The following is a 22,926-nucleotide window of genomic DNA, read 5'->3' as shown; positions in this document are numbered from 1 at the left end:
ATTCCTGGCGTCTGGCTTTGGCTTGACCAGCCCTAGCTGTTGTTGACATTTGGGGAGTGAAACAGAAGATGGGAGATCTGTCTTTCTCTGTTACTCTACCTTTCAAATAACTTAAATCTATTTTAGAGATACAGATGTCTTTAAAATGTCTTGAAAGTGGTTGTTTATAGCTATAGCTAATATAGTACCAATGGAAATTTCTACAATTCCGTCCTCATGCATGGTCCTGGAGTTTGCCTTTAAGCTTTTAGTGCTTTTTCCTGTTTTAAAACAATAATTGCTTCCTTTTCTTTGACTTACTTGGAGTTTAGGGGCCACTTAGAAGATGTGTATGATATTTGCTGGGCAACGGATGGGAACCTGATGGCTTCGGCATCTGTGGACAACACAGCCATCATCTGGGATGTCAACAAAGGTGATTGACTCACTTCTATGGTTTTCAGCGGGACAACCTGATTGTTTTTTTTTTAAAATAGCTTGCTTTAACTTTGAAAGCAACATGGCAGATATCTTTAGTGATCCAAGTTAGATATGTGTTGGCTCAGCAAGATAGAAATTTGTCCTACGAGCCTTAGATCCATCCCAGGGCTTAGGGCCCCAGCTGGAACATAGAAGGCTCGAGTTACCAGTGGATGCAGACGTGCAGGGGCAAGCCTGGAGCACAGGACAGTGAGTAAGTCACTTGGCAGTAGGGTGTTGTGTGGTAGTTGAGGGGCAGGTGGAATCAGGTTTTCATTGACTCCAAGAACATTGCACTTGTTTCGGTTTGGGGAGAGGACAGGTACCTGAGCATTAAGATGGAGTCAGCATCGTGGTGAACTGCTGGAACTCATGGTGGCTAATGGCTGCTCGTGTCCCCTGCCGTCCTTCATGACACTCCCTATTCCTGCCAAACTACTTCCCATGCTCTTTGTGCCCAGTAGGCTGCCTACCCTCCCTGCACTCAGGTGCTGGCTTGTAGCTCAGGAAGTGGACTTGGTTTTCATGCTGCTGGTTTTCATTCATCAGTCCATTTTTCGCCCCGCCCCCTAAAAATATCTCTGTTCTGTTCCGTTCTACACCATCCAGCCGGACCATCTTCTGTACTATCTTATCTTATCCTCTTTCTGGTTAGTTCCCAGTATTCCCGCACAGTGCAAGGCCAGTGTCAGTCTTACTCAGAATCCCGAGCCTGCTTTATCGTGGATAATTTCAGGTCCTTGTGGGCAGTCCATCCAGCTTGCCCTCAAGTCAGTCATGGTGACCTCAGACCTTGCTGGTGCAATGGAATGCAGTGTTGGAAAGAGCAAGAATGAAGTGGCTGCATTGTGGCGGGAAAGTGAGATCAGTCCAGACACGGATGCAATGACAGGTGCCGTGAGGGCTGTTGGGGGATGCTACTGTGAGCCTGTGATGTTGCAGCAGAGGTCAGACTGAAGGGAGGGAGAAGCCAGGTGCGTTATTCAACGGAGGAGCAACTGTGGAGGCTCTGGGGTTACTGCCTGGCACGTCACAGGAGCAGGAAGAGGATGAGTAAACCAGGGAGGATGGGAGCAACTGGATTGGAGAGGAGGGGGCACGTCGTGTGAGGTCGTGCCCCTTGGAAAGGATCACTGCAGGGTTTTCTTTACGATTTCTTTTATTTATTGGAAAGGCAGATTAACAGAGGGAGAGTCAGATCTTCATCTGCCGGTTCACGCCCTCAGTGGCTGCAAAGGCCAAGGCTGGTCCAGGACGCAGGCAGGAGCCCCAGTACTTGGGCCATCCTCCACTGCTTTTCCAGGCACATTATCAGGGAGCTCAGTTGCTTCTCACTGCTCCAAATACACCAGGCTCAGCTGTCTTGGTTTTTCTGTTTGTTTGTTTGTTTTGTTTATTTTTATTTGAAAGGCAGATTTACAGAGAGTGGTGAGACAGAGGAGACATGTTCCTTTCACTGGTTTATTCCACAAATGGCTACAACAGCTGGAGCTGGGCCGGCCCAAAGCCAAGAGCCCAGAGGTTCTTCCAGGTCTCCCATGTGGTTGCAGGGGTCCAGTTACTTGGGCCATCCTCTGCTGCTTTCCCAGATATAACCAGCAGGGAGCTGGATTGGACATGGAGCAGCTGGGACACGAGCTGGTCCCCGTACGACATGCTGGCATATTAGAGAGAGGCCTAACTCCCTACACCACCATGCCAGCCCTTCAGCTATCTGTCTGTGGGTTTCTCTAGGGTGTCCTGCTCTTCTGTTCCCTCCCCTTCCTTTGTTCTGTCGCACTTGGAGAGCTGAACTGTGGTCTTCTGGTGCTCACTGCTGCCTCCGCCTCTAATCTGTACTGTATTACAGTCATGGATTGCTCAACAGTGGGGTGCCTTCTTAAAGAAAAAGATAGGGTTTATTTTTATTGGAAAGGTAAATTTATAGAGAGAAGGAGCGACAGAGAGAAAGATCTTCCATCCTCTGTTTCACCCTGCAAAATGGTCACAACGACCAGAGCTGAGCTGATCCGAAGCCAGGAGCTTCGGAGTCTCCCATGTGGGCACAGGGTTCTAAGGCTTTCAGCTGTCCTCCACTGCTTTCTTAGCCCATAAACAGGGAGCATGGGAAATGGAGCAGTCGGGACACGAACAGGTGCCCATATGGGATCCTGGCACATGCAAGGCGATGATTTAGCCACTGATGTATCACGCTGGGCCCTGGGGGTACCTTGTAAAGTGCATTCTAGGATATCTGGTCTCTGTGTGAGCATGGTGGTGTGCTTGTTACTCTGACTGGGACAGCAACAGTGTCACCACATAGGCAATCTTACCTTACAAGACAGCGTGCACAGGTGATCTGTTGCTGGATGGCAGTCTCCTGCTGATGGGTCCTCCCTCGATTCTTGGGTGGGGCTGTCTACAGTTGTCTCCGTCCCCAGAGCCTCACCTGGTGTTTGGTCCTGAGTTCCTGGCCACCAACTGCCTAATAATGTGATGACAGAAAGGGAATCAGATTCCTATGCATGCATTTCAAATTTTTAGCTACCAGAATTCACTTTTTAATTCCACTTTTCCATAAACCTTAAAATATCCTTGTATTTAAGTCATTGATGCAGTTTTTGCTTTTGAGGAGATTTGTGATAATACTGTTCTGTGAGTTTTTGTTTGTTTTTTATAGGACAAAAGATGTCAATTTTCAATGAACACAAAAGTTACGTGCAAGGAGTGACGTGGGATCCTTTGGGCCAGTATGTTGCCACCCTGAGCTGTGACAGGTAAGCTCTGACTACAAGCTGCCTTTGGACATATGGGAAGCTTTCTGCAGAGGTTTTTTGTTTTTTTTTTGGTTTTTTTTTTTTTTTATTTAATCACAACTTCGTTAAAATAAGCCATAATCCAGCTTTGGTTTTCTTGTTTGTTTTCTCATTTTAATGCCTTATGACATTGTAAGAAATTGGAAACTATGGCAAGTGTCTTACGTAAAGTTAGTGCTTAGTAAGTCTTTATAAATGAATGATTGGGTGGGGAAGATGCTTTGTAGCCTTAAATAAGCTTTGAATTCCATTTGGTGTGGTGAAGGACTTAGAAATATTTCCTAAATATGATTTAAAGAGAAAAGGTAGTGGAGGGGGTTGGAGTGTTTCTCTTCTACTCGCTGGTTTACTGCCCTCATGGCCACAAAAGCAGGCAGGCTGAGCCTGCCCAAACCCAGGAGCCAGAAGCTTCATCTGGGTCTTTCACTTTGGTGACAGAGGCCCAAACGCTTGGGCCGTCTTCCACTGTTTTGCCCAGGTCGTTAGCAGGGAGCTAGATTGAAGTGGAGCAGCTGGGCCTTGAACTGGCACTCATATGTAAATGCATGACATCACAGGCAGTGCCTTTGCCTGCCGTTTCACAATACTAGCCCCTTCTCTTTCTTTTTGATGATAGCTTGATATATTTGATTTTAGCAACTTCATTTAAACTGATATAAAATGAAATATTTTTGCCTTTTCTGAAAAGGTGTCATGTTCCCACATTCACTGGTATAATTTCATTTAATTGTACCCTTGCGAACAGGAATTAAAAATGTCACAGGTCGGGTACATTATTTAACAGTCTAAGCTTTTGGGTATTTACCCATTTACTTCTAAATAAAATCAATATATTTTAATCAATCAAATTTAAATCATCCCGGACTAAAACTTTAATTAATTGTTTGGCTGAATTGTAGCGGGAACCGAGATGGGCCTAGAGTGAGAGCAATATGGAGCAGTTAGTATTTATTTTCCGTGGAACCTGCTTGGCTTCTGAATGGCATTTGTTTCCTGAGGCATGTGGTTTATTCAGACCATCAGGAGACAGTCTGATTAGGGGACCATTGTGGCTTTTCATCAGCAAATCCACCTGCTGGTGCTGTCTTACCCTTACAAATCCCTGAGAGCAAGACTTGAACACAAGACAAACCTTACTGCAGTTGTCCACATTGCCTCCTGGGCCACACGTCCACCACATGAATACAGACAGGCCCAACCTGCGCCTCCTGGGCCACACGTCCACCACGTGAATACAGACAGGCCCAGCCTGCGCCTCCTGGGCCACACGTCCACCACGTGAATACAGACAGGCCCAGCCTGCGCCTCCTGGGCCACACGTCCACCACGTGAATACAGACAGGCCCAGCCTGCGCCTCCTGGGCCACACGTCCACCACGTGAATACAGACAGGCCCAGCCTGCGCCTCCTGGGCCACACGTCCACCACGTGAATACAGACAGGCCCAGCCTGCGCCTCCTGGGCCACACGTCCACCACGTGAATACAGACAGGCCCAGCCTGCGCCTCCTGGGCCACACGTCCACCACGTGAATACAGACAGGCCCAGCCTGCGCCTCCTGGGCCACACGTCCACCACGTGAATACAGATAGGCCCACCTGTGTTTCACTTGAGGAACTGAGACAGTGTAAGGGCAGTGAAGCTGTGGTGATGATGGGTTTTCTCTGTGAGGGTAGGTCATGAACATTGGCTTCCGGCACAGCTCCTTGGCCAAATCTGAGTGGCCTTGTTGACAAGTTCTGTGCAGGCTGCACTTGTGTAGGTGGTCTTCCATTTGGGCAACCAGTTGTTTCTGTGTGAGATAGTTCGTTTTCTAGGAGGGGTCACTCACGTGTCTTCGTTTTCAGGGTCTTGCGGGTGTATAGCACACAGAAGAAGCGGGTAGCTTTTAATGTTTCGAAGATGCTGTCTGGCATAGGAGCTGAAGGAGAGGTATGAATCCTTTTTTTCTTTTTTTTTTAAGATTTTTTTTTTTTTTAGTTGGAAAGACAGATTTACAGAGATAAGGAGAGACAGAGAAAGATTCTACATGTGCTGGTTCACTCCACAAATGGCTGCACAATTGGAGCTGATCTGATCTGAAGTTGGGAGCCAGGGGCTCCCTCCTGGTCTGCCATGAGGGTCCAGGGTCCCAAGGATTTGGGCCATCCTCTACCTCTTTCCCAGGCTACATGCAGAGAGCTGGATGGGAAGTGGAGCAGGTAGGGCACAAACTGGTACTCATATAGGATCCCTGCACTTGAAGCCAGTTGAGCCACTGTGCCAGGCCTACTATAAATCCTTGGACATTTTCTTTCAGCAGTCTTTATTTTAAAGCAATTATTTATAACAAAGATTGAGTGACAGGGAAGGAGAGCAGAGAGGGATCTTCCATCTGCTGATTTACTCCCCAAATGCTTTTAGTAGCCTGGGCTGGGGCAGAACCAAGCCAAGCATCCAGGACTCCAGGTTGGCTGCTGGGAACCCAAGTACTTAGGTCCTCATTGGCCGCCTCCCAGGCACACTAGGAGGAAGCTGGATAGGAAACGTGGAGCAGCCAGGCCTTGAGCCAGGCATGGCAGGCTGAGGCCTGACTTGCTGTGCCACAGTGCCTGCCCCTTAGGCAGTTGTGCTGTGCTTAGACACCCTGACAGCTGTGACCCTGGCCTCAAGAATCCAGCACCTGAACTGTAAGCAAGCTTCCTTTCTTTCTTTTTCACTTATTTATTTAAAATTTATTGTTAGTTTTAGGTGATGTTAGCATAGTTGATCAGAGTGGGATGGATCAGGGGTTAGGGCAGAGTGGGTGTGATCATTGTTTCCACATTGTTTCTCCTTGTTTTTTTTTTTTTTGCAGGGGTGGGGAGGAAGGATATGGAGAAACTTTAGTCATTTCATGTAAATTGCACTCCACTTGCAACAATTTTCCGAGTCTAGTAGCAGTCAGAATGCAGAACACAGAAGCTGGTGTTTATGTTTTCTTTTGGTGACACTACTTTCTTGGAAACTTGTCTGACTTGGAAGTGAGGTGCAGTCTTGCGCCTTGATGGGGAGTGAAGGGGGCATTAATCAGCAGCACTTTATCTCGTGGTCCTGTTGGTCCTGTTCGCTGTAGCCAAGTGCCTGGTGGCAGGGGCTTGGCGATGGTCGAGGTGTGCTGACAGGCAGGCTTCGTCATGAGCCTGGTGCCTTTGGGTGGTCCATTCTGTCTGCAGCCACCGCGGTTTATGCATTTCCCCGTGGGTCTGAGCAGCGTGCTGTCGTCTGGATGTTAGGGAGCCCCAAAGGCCTTGGTCTCTGAGGTTTCATGTTAATGGCAGCAACAGGTCAAAAAAATAAGCTAAAATTGTACTCTCAAGGAACGAGTCTTTTCTGTTAGAAGTCAACAAGTTCATTTTATTTTTATCATTATTAACAAGTTTACTGTAGGGGCTTCTGGAAAGGGCTGTGTTGCGGGTCCTGGGTGGAGGTTAGACGGGAGGGCCTTCTGTGTCCTGCCGTGTCCTGCCATTCAGCTGCTGCCGCTCTGCTGCTTGCTGCATGTATGTATTGGCCAGGCTCTCGTAGTCTCTCTCCGAAAGCTTCTAGTCCTTTGGCAGTCTTGGATGGCCAGGGCCCGCAGCGCCCTGGGGCTGTCCCTCCAGCCAGGAGATCTTCAGTGGTTTACCAACCAGGCCCACTTCATTCTGCACAGCCAGCTCTGCGGTCTTGACAGTCACAAACTCCACCACAGCTGTGCCTGGCCTCTTACTGGAAAGCTCCAGGTGGAGATGTCACTGTACTTTTGGATAAGCTGCAGGAGTGGGCGCCATATGGGACCCGTCCTCCTTCTTGCACTCCCATCTCAGCATTAATTTGGGGATTCCTTGGGCTTCAGCATCTTCGGGCTCTCTTCTCACCTTCTGCTCCCACTCCCGGATTGACCTCTGCTCCCGGATCAGCTGTGCTGCTCCTGCGGCAGCGGGAACCTTCCTCCCGGAGGCGAACAGACTCTTGCTCGAGCATCCTGGCGCTGCGACTCTTGGCTTCCTTCTCCTGTACCTGCTGTGCCCGCACCTCTAGGTCAGGCTTCATCTTCTTCCTTTTCTCATCAAGCTTCTGGGTCTCCTTGGCTGCCTGCTTCCTGGCTGTCCTGACCTTGTCGTACACGACCCTGGCTGCACCATCAGTCTGTACTTGCCAGGCCAGGAGAGCTAGTGGAAGAGTTGGGCTGCTTCGGGATTGTCAGGATTTCTGTCTGGGTGGCAGGAGAGAGCCTTCTGCCGGTAGGCCTTCTTCACCTCTTTGTCGGTAGCCTTCTCTATGCCTAGTCGTGCATACAGATCCATTTGTAACAGCTGCTTGCTGACCGCCCTGGTTCCAGCCTGAACTTGAGTTCACGAGTGCTTTTTAAAAAAACACTGCTGTCCTTGCCTACTCCTTCTGTGGAGTTCTCTGTTGGTCGCACTTTCTGTCTGCTTCCAAGTCTCAGTTCATGGGCGAATTTGGTGTGTCGAGCCAGAAGTCTACGTGGGCTGCTGACTGATGGTCAGTAACTGAGTAGCTGTGAACTGTAAGCAAGCTTTCTTTGGGACAGTCAAGGCTCAGTCACTGTGGCTGGCGGGCTCTGTGCAAATGGAGACATCTTGGGGCTGGGGAAGGCCCATGATGGATAGGCGTGGTTACATCACCTGGGAAGCATTACAAATGCTGGTGCCTGGACCCTGTCCCCAGCTCTGTGCTCCATCTGGCTCCAGGTGGGAGGAACCTTGGTGACTCAGGTCTCTGGGCTGTTCACCACTGATTCCAGAAGATCCTGGAAAGCTGGTGGGTGGAGCACCAGGTGCCCAGCAGCCGGCAGCACGCTGTCTTGGCAGGTTGACCGAGAACTCGTAGCAGACAGCAGAGAGCCTGGCGAGGGACTGGGTTTCAGGAATGGGAAGGGTTTTGGTCTTTGAAAGCACTGGCGGATGAACAGAGGAACCTGGGCTGCGAAGAATGGCACGTAGGAGACAGGAGCAGCCGAGGGCTTGGGGCCAACTTCGTCTTAGGTGCCGGCTCTCAAGGCGGCCCAGAGTTGACGTGCTGAGAGGGCACACGTGTGAGGGAAGGACACTGACACTTGCTTCCTTGGGTTCTTGAGAATTAAGTGTTAATATTTTATAAAATGTCTGTGAACAGGAACTGTGCTACATAGTGTTCAAGAGATGTAGTTTGACAAGTGACATGTTCACCTGTTTAATAATCTGTTTCCTTTTGTAAAGTGTTTGCCCAATTGGGAATTCTAAATGTATACACACAGGTCATCTTCCTGTTGTCATCCAGTCTCATTTCCCAGACAACACACACCCACACACACACACACACACACCCCCTACTGTATTCATCAAAATGGCCGATCAGTTCCCTGGGCATCATTGCTGTTGCATCTTGCAGTCTTGCACAGTTATCTGGTTTGTTCTTTGTCTGTTTTGTATATTGTTTTTCAATAACGATAAATCACTCTATGTGGTGAAGCAGGCGGGCATGGGTAAGCCTTTGCTGTGCAGAGGTGGACTAATGTTTAACCTCTGTGTGCCGCAGGCCCGCAGTTACCGGATGTTCCATGATGACAGCATGAAGTCCTTCTTTCGTAGACTCAGTTTTACTCCCGACGGATCCTTGCTCCTCACACCAGGTGTGTTGATGGCATCTGATTTTCTGTTCATTCATCTTTTTAAGACTTATTTATTTTTACTGGAAAGGCAGATTTAGAGAGAAGAGAGTTCTTTGTCTGCTGGGCCATTTCCAAAATGGCTGCAACAGCTGGAGCTGGGCTGATCTGAAGTCAGGAGCTAGGAGCTTCCTCTGGGTTTCCCATGCGGGTGTAGGGCCCCAAGCACTTAGGCCATCCTTCATGGCTTTCCCAGGCCCTAAGCAGGAAGTGGGGCAGCCAGGACTTGAGCCGGCACCCATTTGGGATGCCGTTGATACAGGGTGGTGGATTAGCCTGCTGAACCAGTGCGCCATCCCCGGTGGTATCTGGTTTAATGTTGTGAAGGGCGAGCAGAGAAGTGTTTCCTGATGTGCTTTGTAGCTCAGTGAGTCCTGGCCAGGGCATAGTCCATGACTGGTCCACACATATATTGGAGACCTTTAGGGAGCCTTAGCAATATACTGGTACCTGTATCCACACTGAGAGATAGTGGTTTGAGTGGCCTTGAGTGGGTGACCTGGTTTGTGGAGTTTGAACAAATTTCCCAATGGTCTAATGTGCAGACATATTTTTAGTCATGGGACAAGAGTGATACACATTTTCCCTTTGATATTGTTAACTTTTCAGGAATTCAGTGTTTCAACCCTTGTGGTGAATGCTTCTTCGCTGCATGTATGTAGAGGCCTGGTTCTCTCAGCTCAGGTACCTTTGTGTTTAGTTCTCAGGTGTGAGCAGCAGGTAGTGACATGAGGCTGATTAGCCTGGTGGAATCCCAGGTGTTAGCAGAATCAGCAAGGAAGGGACAGGTTCACTGAGGGTGAGCCAAGCATGACGAGGCACTGCCGTGTTAGCCCTGGAGCGTACTCGGAGAAGAGTGTCCGCTCATCTCCAGGGCTGTACGATCACCCTGAGCATAAAGGTGATGATGTAGCACAGGCTTGGGTCAAACAGCAAGACCCAGGTCAGGTTTGCACTGAGCATTCTGTCCAGGCTGGGATGCGAATCCTACATTCATGTAAGGACATTAGGGAGTCCCAAGTTGGAGTGCCCACGTTCCAGTCCTGCCCCAGCTCTTGATTCTCGCTTCCTGCTCGTGTGTGCCTAGGAAGAAGTGCTGATAGCTTAAGTGGTTGGGTTCCTGCTGTTGCTCACCTGGGAGACCTGGCTTGTGTTCCTGGCGCTGGCCGCGGCCCAGTCCTGGGCGTCTGCAGCATGGATCGGTGGAAAGAGCTTTGTGTGTGAATCTCTCTCTGCCTCGCAGTAAAGCATAGCATTGGGGAACCCATGGAACATGACACTTAGGCTCAGGGAGTCTCAGCACTGAGAATTAACCAGTGGCTTATGCTAGTCATTTTGCAACAGTGTGTTATTAGAAGTTATTTACTAACTCCAGTAATAAATCCTTTACTGAGTGGTAACTCAGTTTTCAGTTAAGAGCAGGTACGAGATAGATTGTCAGCGGTCACCGTTATTGTTACTTGTGGGATTGATGAATGAGGGAAAGCGGAATCACCAAGAATGGAAGAGGAAAAACCTTCTTCCTGCAATGGGGTTGTAAATCTGGAGAGCCCTAATATTTAAAAATATTATCAGAATTTAAAAGAGCATTTGATAATGTGACTACATATTGTGAAAGATATAGAAATCCATTTTTTTTTCTTTTATAGTAGCAGTAAGTACTGAGAAATGGCAAAAGAGAAGCATGTTAGTCACAGTGGTGCAAGAGCCATAGAGCAGAAAAGACTGGGTCTAGGCAGGCGGACCAGGGCCTCCTTCAGGAAGACGGAGATCTTGCTGAAGGTTGTAAGCAAGGTTTTTGTTTGTTTTAAAATGTACTCATTTGTTTGAAAGAATCAGGTTGTGGCAGAGAGAGAGCTTTCTGTCTGTTCACTCTCCAAATGGTAGCCACAGTTGGGGCTGGACCAGGTGGGAGCCAGGAGCCAGAGCTCCATGCAGGCCTCCCACGGGGATGAAGGCGTCTGAAGGACTTGGGCTGTCTCCCATTGTCTCCTCAGGTGCATTAGCAGAGAGCTGATTGTTAGTGCAGCAGCTGGGTCTGAAACAGGTGCTCGTCTGAAATGCAGCAACACAGGGAGCAGCTTATCCTGCTGGGCTACAATGCCAGCCCGGAAAGCAAATTCTAGACGAACAGGAGGACACACAGGACACACTGTGTGCTAGAAACTACCACACCAGTTAAATTTCTAATGGATCCTCATAAGAGACTTTTTACTTTTTGAATTAACTGGAATCACAGCTTTTTTTTTTTTTTTTTTTTTTTTTTTTAACTAGAATAAATGCTGAAAAATAGCTGAGGAGCAGTGAAAACCAGAATAATTCCCGAGAGGCCATTGCCTTGTCAGATGTCAGGAGATGAGCGTCGCATGGCTTTGGAGCAGTGTAGAGTTGAGCAGATCAGTGGACCAGAACAGAACTCCAGAAATAAAATTTCAGAATATAAAGGAATTTGATGTATGGTCCTGTTGGTGCTTTGGGAGGAAGGATGCACTACTGAGTGAACAGTGCCACGCCAGCTGTATGGAGGAAGTTACATTTGGACCCCTACTCCCATAGAGAAATAGATCCCAAGTGAATTCAATATTTGAATATGAAAGGTAACAATAGAAGACTAAAAAATCTGGGACATTCTAGAAATGAGTAGAACCTAAGATTGGAAACTCAGGAGCTCTGAAGAAAATATTAAGCTCCTTTATGGGAATATTGGTATTGTGGTATAGTGGATTGAATCACCGCCTGCAGTGCTGGAATCCCAACTGCACTATTTCCAACCCAGCTCTCTGCTGATGCACCCGAGAAAGACAAAGATGGTCCAAGGGCATGGGCCCTTGCAGCCACGTGGAAGACCTGGTAGAAGTTCCTGGCTCCTGGCTTCAGACTGCCCCACACCTGCCAATGCAACCAGCTGGGGCTGGAAGCAGCACACAGATCTCTCTCTCTCTGTCCCTCTCTCACTTTTTTATCCCCCTCTCTCACTTTGTAACTCTGCCTTTCAAATAAATGAATATTAATAAAGAGAGAGAGAACAGAAAGCAATGATAGAGGAGTGAGCATTTGGCTTGGTGATGAAGATGCGGGCTGGCATGCCCACTTGCCATGTTGAAGTGCCTGGTTTGCATTCTGGCTCAGCTCCAGACTCCAGCTTTCTGCTTGCTGTGGTTGCACACCCTGGGCTGTGAAGGTCACATAGCTGAATCCCTGCCACCCATAAGGGAGACCTGGATTGAGTTCCTAGCGAAGGGCTTGGCCAAGCAGTGAGGCAGCCCAGAGAGCCCAGGAGTGAGCCAGCAGATTGGAGTTACGTCTGCCTTTCAACTAAAAATAAAATTTTAAAACGATAGAGCTCTTTGGCTGCAAAGGGGCTCCAGAAGCTTCTGTGGGAGAGTGACTCAAAGGACATGCTTGCTTTGGTGTGGACATCTGAAATCCCTGCATGTATGTTTGCTTGTTTTTTGTTTTTGTTTTTTGATTTATTTATTTTCATTGGAAAGGCAGTTTCATTGGAAAGTACAGAGAGGAGGAGAGACAGAGAGGAAGATCTTCCATCCGATGGCTCACTCCCCAAGTGAGCGCAATGGCTGGTGCTGCGCAAATCTGAAGCCAGGCGCCAGGAACTTCTTTCTAAGTCTCCCACATGGGTTCAGGGTCCCAGGGCTTTGGGCCATCCTGCACTGCTTTCCCAGGCCACAAGCAGGGAGCTTGATGGGAAGCGGGGCTGCCGGGATTAGAACTGGCATCCCTATGGGATCCCGGCGCATTCAAGGTGAGATCTTTAACCACTACATTATTGCGCCGAGCCCCCTACATGGTTTTTTGCATAACACATTTTCTATAAACTTTTTGAAGACCCCGCATATGTCTGGATTTCGATTTTTTCTTTTTTACATCTTTTAAAATTTGAAACCTCTTATTTCTATTGTCCCATCAACTTTTTGCAGCACCCTCATGTATTTGAATGTGGAAGTTTTGGATGATAAAAGATGTGGGAGGCCATGCTGGTAGAATGACGGAAATGAAAGTTGGTGCTTGTGCTATGGGGAGAGAGGCTAGCTGCTGTAAGACCTACGGCGATGCCTGCCAAGTGGGCATGATGTACACGCTCAGACACAAAGGAAGAGAACAACCACATGGCAAGAAATGGGTGAAGGATGCAGAAGGCATTGGGCGGAGCTGGTCTACACGTTCAGCAGTTACAGCGCGTGATTCTGAATCCCAGTGACAGGAGACACACAGTGAGCTGGCTTAGCAGTCAGGCTGGAAGACAGAGGCCCTTCGCCAGTGGTCATGCAGGGTGGGCACTGCTGGGGGCATTGTGAATGATGGCAGGCGAGGTCAGAGTCAGAGAGGAGGGATCTGGGGCCTGGGGCGAGCCTGGGCAGTGGGTCTAGGCAAAGGATTCCACCTCTGGAATCACATGAGACAACCTGTTCTTCTGCCTTGGACTTGACCTGGTTTCCAGGGAAGTTGAGCCTTCAGCTGGAGTGGACAGTGGGCCTGGGTGAGGCGAGACGCTGCTAGGATACCTGTGTGTGCTCAGCCACAGAACATCCTCTGGCTCCAGCTTTAGGGGAAAGTATTCTGTGGCCAGAATGGAATGCCCTTGTCGTGAGCTTTTGTTCATAAATGGCTTAATAAAATATTGTTCTCCTTTCTCCCCCTCCATTTTCTTTGCTCCCCAGCTGGGTGTGTGGAATCCGGTGAAAATGTAATGAATACAACTTACGTTTTCTCCAGGAAGAATCTTAAAAGGTATAACATTGAGGAAATGTTTGCACGTTGACCCCCCCTTTTTGCTGTTGCCGAATAGCGGAGCCTTCTCCTAAAACTGTGGTTCATCCTGTAGGCCCGTCGCACATCTTCCCTGTCCCGGAAAAGCCACGCTTGCCGTTCGCTGCTGTCCCGTCTTCTTTGAGCTGAGGCCGGTGGACACAGGTATCCTCAGCACCCCAGGGTGGGCTTGGAGAGCTAAGCATGTGCTTTGTGTGTTTACTTGCCCTCGACTCCTGCAGCAGGGACTGGTGCTGCCCACACACATGGCTGCTCTGTCCATTGTGCTTAAGGCAACGGTGAAGGAAGATAGGGCCTGCTTTTGGTTTTTTGTGCAGTAACAGATTGACTGTTTGAATGTAAGTCATGTCAGTAAAATTGTGTGTGAATTAGATCTTTGGTTTTTTTTAATGATTATTTTTCCCCTCTGGCTGATTTCTAGATTTCTCTTTTATTTTTATTTTTAAAATATTTATTTATTTATTGAAAGCAGATTTTATGGAGAGCGAGAGAGATCTTTCACCTGCTTGTTCACTCTGCAAATGGCCACGATGACCAGAGTTGTGTTGATCCAAAGCTGGGAGCTAGGAACTAGGAGCTTTTCCCCCATATCCCATGTGGGTACAGGGGCCCAAGGGTCTGGGCCATCCTCCACTGCTTTCCCAGGCCACAAGCCAGGAGCTGGATGGAAATGGAACAGCTGGAACTAAAACCGGCATCCTTATGGGATGCTGGTGCTCAACAGGCAGAGGATTGGCATACTAAGCCACCATACTGGCCCAGATTTTTCTCTTAATCACTGGCTTTAAACAGTCTAATTGTGATTTACCTCAGTGTAATTTTCTTCATGTTTCTTTTTCTTGGAGTTCCTTGAACAAGTTTGAGTATACTTGACATCACATTTGGAATGTTTTCTGTCATCCTCTTTTGTTTGAGGAGCCAAGCACACCTGTAGGAGCTGTGGGGAGCTGTCCGTGACTCACTGGTGGGTTTGTTCATGTTCACTCGCCTTCTCTGTCCTTTACCTTGGTCCCCTTCTGTGTGGTTTGCACGGGGGGCAGCGTCATTTTAGTCCCTAGAGGTTGAGTTGGATTTCCACTGAAGCTGTTCTGTCCTTTTCCTCTGGCTTCTTGACATACTGTTGTGGTGCCTCTTGCATACACACGGTCGGTTTCTCCTTGCTCATTCCGGGTCACTGTTTCCCTGGTTGTTTGCATGCGTGGTGACTGTGGGTGCCAGATATTATGAGCCTGATCTTGGTGGACATTGAGTCTGTTTGTATTCTAACACATACTCCTGAGATTTGTTCTAAGGTGCTGTCCAGTCCCTTGGAGGCATTTGGATTCTTTTGTGTTTCACTTTGCAGCTATGGTAGGCGGGTTCAGGGCAGCATTCGGCCTGGAGCCGAGTGTTCTCACGCCTGCGGCCAGCCCCCAACTACCCTGAAGGGTGCCCCACAAGTAGCTTTCCCACACACTCTCATGCCTTGGCTGGCCTCCGAGTGTTTGCTCTGCTAGCTGTTGCTCCGGCCGCTCCTGCCTGCCTTGGTCAGTCCTCCGTGGGCAGCTCAGCAGGGGCCTGGGGATGCCTGGAGCTTGCCGTCTGCAGCTCCTGTGCCGTCCCTGGTCTTCAGGCCTGGGAACTCCAGCTGTGCTAGCCTGCTTGACTCCCATGAGTTTGCTCTGCTCTCATGAGTCCTGGATAACTTGCCCGGCAACAAATTGAGGCATTTAAAGAAAGTTTTTAACTTTTCTATTCTGTATTGGCAAATTATAGTTGGACCTTTCCAGGTTTAGGCAGGTGTGGGACTCAGCTCATTTGCTTTCCTCCTCAAGTGATTGCTGTCCTCTGTGCCTGACACCTGGGGCCCCGAACACCATCAGGTGCTAGATCTTGCCTGGTATCTTAGCTTTGTTCAAGTGGGATGATAAATGCAGGCCTTGTTCCTCCATGGCCAAGAGCAGAAGCCATTGTTGGCTTTCTGTGAGTGAATGCAATCAGCTCGGCCGAACGTGGAGCACATCACTTGGTAAAGCGGTCCTGGGCACCTGTGAGGTCTGCATGGCAGCACACGGCCCCGGGTGGGCTTGCCTCGTCTCGGCTGCCGTTGCCGAGCTGTTTTGGGAACCCCAGTGCCTGTGACTCTTAGTTTTGATCTCCTGGCCCATGCCTGATTCTTTCCTGTTTATCTATTTATAAGTAAAATAACGTGCAAAAGTGCTTTTCTGTGCCAGGCCTGCAGTAAGCAGGGTGAGTAGGATGCTGTTTGTGTCCTTCCAGGAGAGGGCTCTTTGCTTGTTACGCATTCCCTTTGGGACTTTGTCGTTTGCTTTGTTCTACCCTGGCAGACCAGTCGTCCCATGAGCCAGGCATGGAGCTGCTGGACCTGCCCTATCGCTTGGTGTTCGCGGTGGCCTCCGAGGACTCTGTGCTCCTGTATGACACACAGCAGCCCTTCCCCTTTGGCTACGTGGCAAACATTCACTACCACACCCTGAGTGACATTTCCTGGTGAGTGGCTGATAGCCGGGCGAAGGAGGAAGGAGGGAGACAGCGTGCTGGGTTAGGGGGTGCTACATCACTCACGTAGCTTTTTTTGATCCCACCCTTATTTTCTTAAAGGAATCAACATTTGGTGGATGGAAGCCATTTCTCTTTTGCTATAGCAGTGGCTCTTTTGTTTGTTTTTTGCTAAAAGCTTTTCTATATATTTGAAAGGCAAAGGTGGGAGGAAGAGACAGAAAAAGATAAGCATCCACCACTTGCTGGTTCACTCACCAAACGGCTCCAACAACCAAGGCTGAGCCAGGCCCAGGTCAGGAGCCTGGGGCTCTCATCTGGGTCTGCCACGTGGGTGACAGAGACTCAAGTGCTTGTGCCACCCCCTGCTGCCTCCCTAGGTACAGTAGCAGGGAGCTGGATGGGAAGCAGAGTAGCCGGGACCTGAGCTGGTGCCAGCGTCACAAGGGTTGGTTTAACTTGCAGTGCCCCACCGTGCTGGCCCTATCTTCTTTTTGTCCTGTGTATTTACTTTAACTCCGATAAAACTGAGTGAAGGCCCTGGGATTCCCTGTTCCCTGGAGACTCGTCAGACCTTGGAAAGAAGCCCTTGGCAGTGCTCCCTGCTCCTGAGGTCGAGCACCCTGCTCTTACAGAAGGTTCCGGTGCACCTTTTCTCCCAGCCCAGCCCAGCCCGTGCTCTGGCTGAGGCCTGGCCCGTCACCAGCTGTTTCTTAGTCCTTAGAGCTCTTCTTCTGCTGCTTTTTAAAAATTATTTATTTTTATTGGAAAGGCAGTTATACAGAGAGGAGAGACAGAGAAAAAGATCTTCTGTCTGCTGGTTCACTCCCCCAGTGGCTGCAACAGCTAGAACTGAGCCAATCAGAAGCCAAGATCCAGGAGCCTTTTCTGGGTCTGCCATGGCTTGGGCCGTTCTCTACTGCTTTCTTGGGCACAACAGGGAGCTGGAAGGGAAGTGGAACAGCTGGAATATGAATCGGTACCCATATGGGATCCCAGTGTATGTAAGGTGAGGATTTAGCCACTAGACAATTGTGCTAGGCCCTCTTTTTCTTTTCCCCCTTGTAATTTTCTTTTTGTCTTGGGAGAAAAAAGGTCACCCCACCATTACTGAGACGAGAATTGATAAAGGTCACCCCACCATTACTGAGACGAGAATTGATAACAGTGATTGTTGTGGTGACTTAGAAAATGGAGCTGGCACTGGGAGAGGAAACTGAATGAGGCAGGAGCCTTCACAAACCCTGTGTGGGCACAGCTGGCTCCTGATCTCTGCCCTGAGCCCAGGCTGGTGCTCGGGCCGCACTGCATCTCTGGCACTGACGAGTGTTGAGCGGGGCCCCAGGCTTTGCTGGAGTGCTGACTTGCCCCTGTTTTGGGAACACAGGTCCAGTGATGGCGCCTTCCTGGCTGTCTCGTCCACGGATGGTTATTGCTCCTTTGTGACCTTTGAGAAGGATGAACTGGGAATACCTTTGAAAGAGAAGCCAGTTTTAAGCATGCACGCTTCTGATACGGCGAAGAAAGCCAAGAGTCAGAACCACCAGGGGTCTTCGCCAGGGCCCAGATCTGTCGAGGGGACCCCCACCAGCAGAACCCAGGACTCAAGCAGTCCCTGTACAACCCCGCCCCAGGCCAGGCAGTCTTCTGCCCTCAAGGACACACACTCTGTACCTGCTGGCATCCGGAACGCCTTGCCAGGACCCCCAGAGGAGAAGACCCCACAGCACAGCAATCAGAACCCGAGAGCGCCTCCGTCCCGCAGGGTCACGCTGAACACGTTGCAAACCTGGAGCAAGCCGACACCCCGGTAAGCTTCCACCAGACAAGGAGCTGTCATTGTGCAATAAAAAATGAAGCACACACCAAACACCCGGCCTGCTGCAGGTGGAATTCCCAGCAGCACAGCCTTGCCGCTGCAGCCTCCAGGGACGCCCACCTCAGGGCTGATGAGAGCCTGCTGGCTCAGAGGCCCCTTTGGCCTCTGCCCGCCTGGTGCAGCAGCAGGTGGCGCATGCACAGGGACTGTGGTTTGCGAGCAGCCTGTGTCCCAGGCCAATCCAAAGCTGGGAGGCAGGAGCTTTTGAGTCTCGCACACAGGTGCAGGGTGCCAAGGCTTTGGACCATCCTCTACCACTTTTCCAGGCCACAGGGAGGGAGCTGGATGGGAAGTGGCAGTTAGTACAGGAACTGGCACCCGTATGGGATCCCGGCACGTGCAAGGTGAAGACTTTAGCCACTGTGCTACCACACTGGGCCCAGGAACACTTTTTAAAAATTTATTTTACTTCTGAATGGTATGTAAGAATTAGGCATTTTTATGGAGTACAGTGTGACTATACATATATTACACCAATCAAATTGGTAATTAATACATCCATTACTTTAAATGTGTATTCTTTCTTGGTGAAGACATTCAAAATCTTCCCTCCTAGACTTTTTGAAACCCTGTGTTGTTAACTGTAGTTACCCTGCTTTGCAATAGAAACCAGAACTTTGTTTTCCTGTCCAGGTCTGTTTTTTAAAAAGATTCATTTGTTTGAAAGGGAGGGAGAAAGAGAGAGATCTTCCATGAGCTGGCTTGCTTTCCAGATGGCCACAACAGCTGGGGCTGGGCCGGGCTGAAGCCAGCAGCCTAGAACTCCATCCGGGTTTCCCTTGGGGTTGGCAGAGGCTCGTGTACCTGGGCCGTCTTTTACCACTTTTCCAGGCATATTAGCAGGAAGCCAGATTGGAAGCAGAGCAGCTCAGGCTCAAACTGGCGATCAGATACGGGATGTTAGCGTTGCAGGTGGCAGCTTAGCTTAAGGCTCCGCAGCTGGGTTCCTGTCTTCACTGTAACAGCAAGCTTGTTGATCAATTTCTCCATTGCATTCTACTCTTAGTTTCTTCTTTTTTAAAAGATTGATTTATTTGAAAGTTAAGGAGCGGGACTGACACATAGAATCTTCCATCTGCTGGTTCACTCCCCGGATGACTGCCACAGCCAGGGTTGGGCCAGTCCATATCCAGGAGCCAGCAGCTTCATTCAGATTTCATGCATGGGTGGGGCCATTTTCTGCTACTTTGGCCAGGTCATTAGCAGGAAGCTAGACCAGAAGTGAAGCGGCTGGTTTGCAAGGTGGCACCCAAATGGGATGCTGGTGCAGGTGGCAGCTTAACGTGCTATGCCACAAAGGTCCCTGCAGGATTAGCTGTTTAGTTTCTACAAATCATGTGGTACTTGTCTTTTCCTGCCTGACCTACTTCATTTGACATAACATCCTCCAAGCTCATTCATGCGGCACCAAATGCCAGGATTTCATCTTTTTAATTCATTCCATTGTTCTTCTAAAGAGCATCTTGAGTTGATGATCTTTCTCTCCAACTGCTCCTGGGATAAAATGTGTCCTGCTCTGATGGTACCCAGTGTCCAGGCAAGGCTGCCCGTGCGTGGGCCGCTACCTCTGCAGCAGGCTTAGCTCCTTAGCACAGTCCGCTGTGAGCTTCCTTCTCCACAAGTCCTGCTCCCACCTGGCCACCACTTCCAGGGCTCACAGGTGGGAGCAGGCATGAGAGTGGTAAATTAAATTAGGGGCTGGCACAGTAGCCTAGTGTCTAAAGCCTCACCTTGCATGCCCAGCATTTCATATGGGTGCCGGTTTGTGTCCCACTACTCCATTTCCCATCCAGCTTTCTGCTTATGGCCTGGGAGATCAGCAGAAGATGGCCCAGTGCCTTGGGACCATGTACCTGTGTGGGAGACCCGGAAGGCACTCCTGGCTCCTGGCTTCAGATCAGCTCAGCTGTGGCCTTTGTGGCCACTTGGGTAGTGAACCAGTGGATGGAAGATCTTTCTCTCTTTGTCCTCTCTGTAAATCTGCCTTCCAATAAAAATAAATAAATTTTAAAAACCAAAAGCAGACGGAGATGCTGGCTCGCTCTCGTGTGCAGACGGCCCTGCTGCAGGTGGAGCTGTCAGGAGCGCAGGCAGTCCTGTCTTCCAGGAGCACTCTGCTCTTCCAGGACAAAAGTCACTCTGAAGTAGTTGCACTTCTAAATTGTTTTTGCTTGCTTCTTGCATTCTTCTGTTTACTAAGCTCCTTGTAGTTTGTTTGTTTATTATTTTACTTGAAAGAGTTACAGAGAGAAATCTTCCATTTGCTGGTTCACTCCCCAAATGGCCACAGTGGCCGGAGCCGAGCCATTCCAAAGCCAGGAGCCTCTCCTGGTTCTCTCGCAGGGATGCAGGTTCCCAGGGCCTCCAGCCAGCCTCCACTGCTTTCCCATGCCATTAGCAGGGAGCTGGATGGGAAGTGGAATAGCCAGGGCACAGACCAGTGTCCATATGATATGAGTTGTCGATATGCTGCAGACAGAGGAGTAGTGAGCTATACCACCATGCTGGCCCTGCAGTTGTACTTTTTAAAAATAAGTAATAGTGGTTGAAAATGAAAAATTTGAGAATTACGAAGTGAACAATCCTTGTTTGGCACTTTCCACCTGTGGACACTGTTCCTGATTGCCTCTTTTTTTTTTTTTCTCTTAAAGATTTATTTTTATTGGAAAGACAGATTTTATAGAGAGAAGGAAAGACAGAAAGATCTTCCATCCACTAGTTCCCTGCCCAAATGGCCGCAGTGGCTGGAGCTGAGCCAATCAGGGGCAGGAGCTTCTTTCAGATCTCCCACGTGGGTGCAGGGTCCCAGGACCTGGGCCATCCTCTGTTGCTTTCCCAGGCCACAAGGACTGGATGGGAAGTGGAGCAGCTAGGACATGAACCAGTACCCAAATGGGATGCTGACTCTTGCAGGCAGAGGATTAGCCGGTTGAGCCAGGGCGCCGACCCCATCTGATGAGCTTCTGCAGGCCGCGGCCAAGCAGGTGTGCCGCAGGCTGTCAGCGATTTAATAAAGCACAGCTCTTGAGACTGAGACGGCTGGCTCTGGCTGTGACTCAGTTCGCTGTCACACAGATGTTGGTTTGACACAATACGTGAGTGGAATTCTTAGTAGGTGAGCGCATCGTTGTGTTTAATCGCTTGCACTGTAAGATCGGCTTGGCACTTTTGGCATACAGTGTTCTGCATTAGCAATTCTGGTGACACTAAGGAGCTGTCCACTCCTCTACTCCTTTTTCCAATCCAGGAGAATAAACCTCATACCCTTAAAGACAGACACTCTGCCTGCCTCTGTCCCAGCCAGTACTGCCTCTACTCCTTCCACAGAAGAAATACAGGCCGGTAAGTGGCATCCTTGCTAGGTTGGTGTAATCTTAGAAGTTAACAGCCCCTAGTTTTAAGTCAGTTCTGTGAAGGCATGTCTGCATCTCACTGGCTCACCAGCTGCTGTTTCTACCCCAGGGAGCCAGGTAGTGGCTGCAGAGCAGTGGTGTACATTGGCAGTAGAGCAGGTGCCAGGTCAGGTGCTTCTTGGCAGTGGGAGGTTGACAGCATCCCTGGTTGCCAGCCCTTGCCCTGTGACATTGTAAGACACCACCAACCGTTGCCCCCTGTCCCTGAGGTGGAATCGGGCAGAAGGAGAGGCCATGGCAAAGGCCCTCCCCGGTAGTGCCTGTCCTGTCCTGTGTGGAGTAAATGGCAGCTCGTGCCTCCGCACAGCTTGTATTGCCTTGCCAACTGCATTTGTTCCTGTTTCAGAGCTGTCTACAGACCTCCAGGACAGCTCCCCAGAGCGAAAGCGGCCCAGCCTGGAGGAGAACCAAGGATGCCCCCAAAGCCTGGACGCTTGACCTCTGCCTGCCAGGTCTGGGGATGCACCCATGGGAGACGCCCAAGGCCAAGGGCATTCACTCGCGATTGGATTTCCACGAGAGGAGACCCTTCCAGAAACGTGTGCCTCGGTCTTTGTGCCCATTTTTCACTGGGGCAGAATCCTGCTGGAGAGCTTGTGCGGTGAGCACCATGCGGCCGTCTGCAGTGTGGAAACCACAGATCGCTCCCTTGGCATTCTCATGAGAGTGTATGTCCTGGGCGGAATGCTCTGAGGGCGCAGAGTGGAGAAAGCAACTTGAGAAGGCGATGACTGGATTTGGCTTTGTTTAGTTGATTAAACTCTGAAAGATTGTTATGCTTATTTTCTGGTTTCAAAAGTAATGCTCATTCAGAAATGTTAGTGAACTACAGTGACATAAAAAACATATATATATATATATACACACACATACACATATATATGTGCATGTATGTGTATATATATATCAGAAGAAAAGAAAATTTGCCTGGGAGCAGGAAAGTTGCTTAGTGGTTAGGACGTCCAAGTCCCAGACCGAAGTGCCTGGTTCCTGGACCCAGCTTGGGATCCCCCGTCAGCGATGTAGGCCCTCATGAGGCAGCGGTGATTGTGCAGGTAGCTGGGCTCCTGCCGCCTCGGAGGGCTACCCAGACGGAGGCCCTGGCTCTGCTGTGACGGCACCTTGGGGAATGAACCAGTGGATACGACCTCTCTGTTAGTCTCTGCTACCCCCCAAAATAAAAATATTTTTAAAAGCAACAACAACAACAAAAAAGCAGGCTGGAGGTGGAAAGTACCTGTAACCTTACCCTTAGAAACGACCCCGTTAAGGAATGGGTAATGTGTGGCTGGGCCATGACACTGAGCAGCATGTGAGTGAATCAGGACTGGAGACAGGATTTGTGGGGGCTTGTGGGTGCTCACTGCTGTGGAACAACAATCTCCATTGCCACATGCAAGAGCTGTGGCTGGGAACAGGCCT

The 22,926-nt window shown here is 49.6% G+C and overlaps 1 protein-coding gene and 1 pseudogene across 3 annotated transcripts in view; one reads left to right on the top strand and one right to left on the bottom strand.

Annotated features, from left to right (window-relative positions):
• Window positions 1-22,286, top strand: part of CHAF1B (chromatin assembly factor 1 subunit B) — a 31,589-nt gene extending 9,303 nt beyond the window's left edge. For all 3 annotated transcript variants that reach the window (XM_058661646.1, XM_058661648.1, XM_058661647.1), the window contains exons 5-14: window positions 312-415; window positions 3,119-3,215; window positions 5,102-5,186; window positions 8,796-8,889; window positions 13,605-13,674; window positions 13,769-13,857; window positions 16,041-16,203; window positions 17,600-18,022; window positions 21,339-21,433; window positions 21,851-22,286. In XM_058661646.1, coding sequence (XP_058517629.1) covers window positions 312-415; window positions 3,119-3,215; window positions 5,102-5,186; window positions 8,796-8,889; window positions 13,605-13,674; window positions 13,769-13,857; window positions 16,041-16,203; window positions 17,600-18,022; window positions 21,339-21,433; window positions 21,851-21,942 — 1,312 coding nt within the window. In that variant the 3' untranslated portion in view covers window positions 21,943-22,286. The remainder of the gene's footprint in view (window positions 1-311; window positions 416-3,118; window positions 3,216-5,101; window positions 5,187-8,795; window positions 8,890-13,604; window positions 13,675-13,768; window positions 13,858-16,040; window positions 16,204-17,599; window positions 18,023-21,338; window positions 21,434-21,850) is intronic.
• On the bottom strand, window positions 6,704-8,627 carry LOC105942292 (dnaJ homolog subfamily C member 17-like; annotated as a pseudogene).
• Window positions 22,287-22,926: the final 640 nt, after the last annotated feature.

The sequence above is a fragment of the Ochotona princeps genome, chromosome 3 (assembly GCF_030435755.1).
Source record: "Ochotona princeps isolate mOchPri1 chromosome 3, mOchPri1.hap1, whole genome shotgun sequence".
NCBI lineage: Eukaryota > Metazoa > Chordata > Mammalia > Lagomorpha > Ochotonidae > Ochotona > Ochotona princeps.
This window is presented reverse-complemented; position numbering and strand designations above follow the sequence as displayed.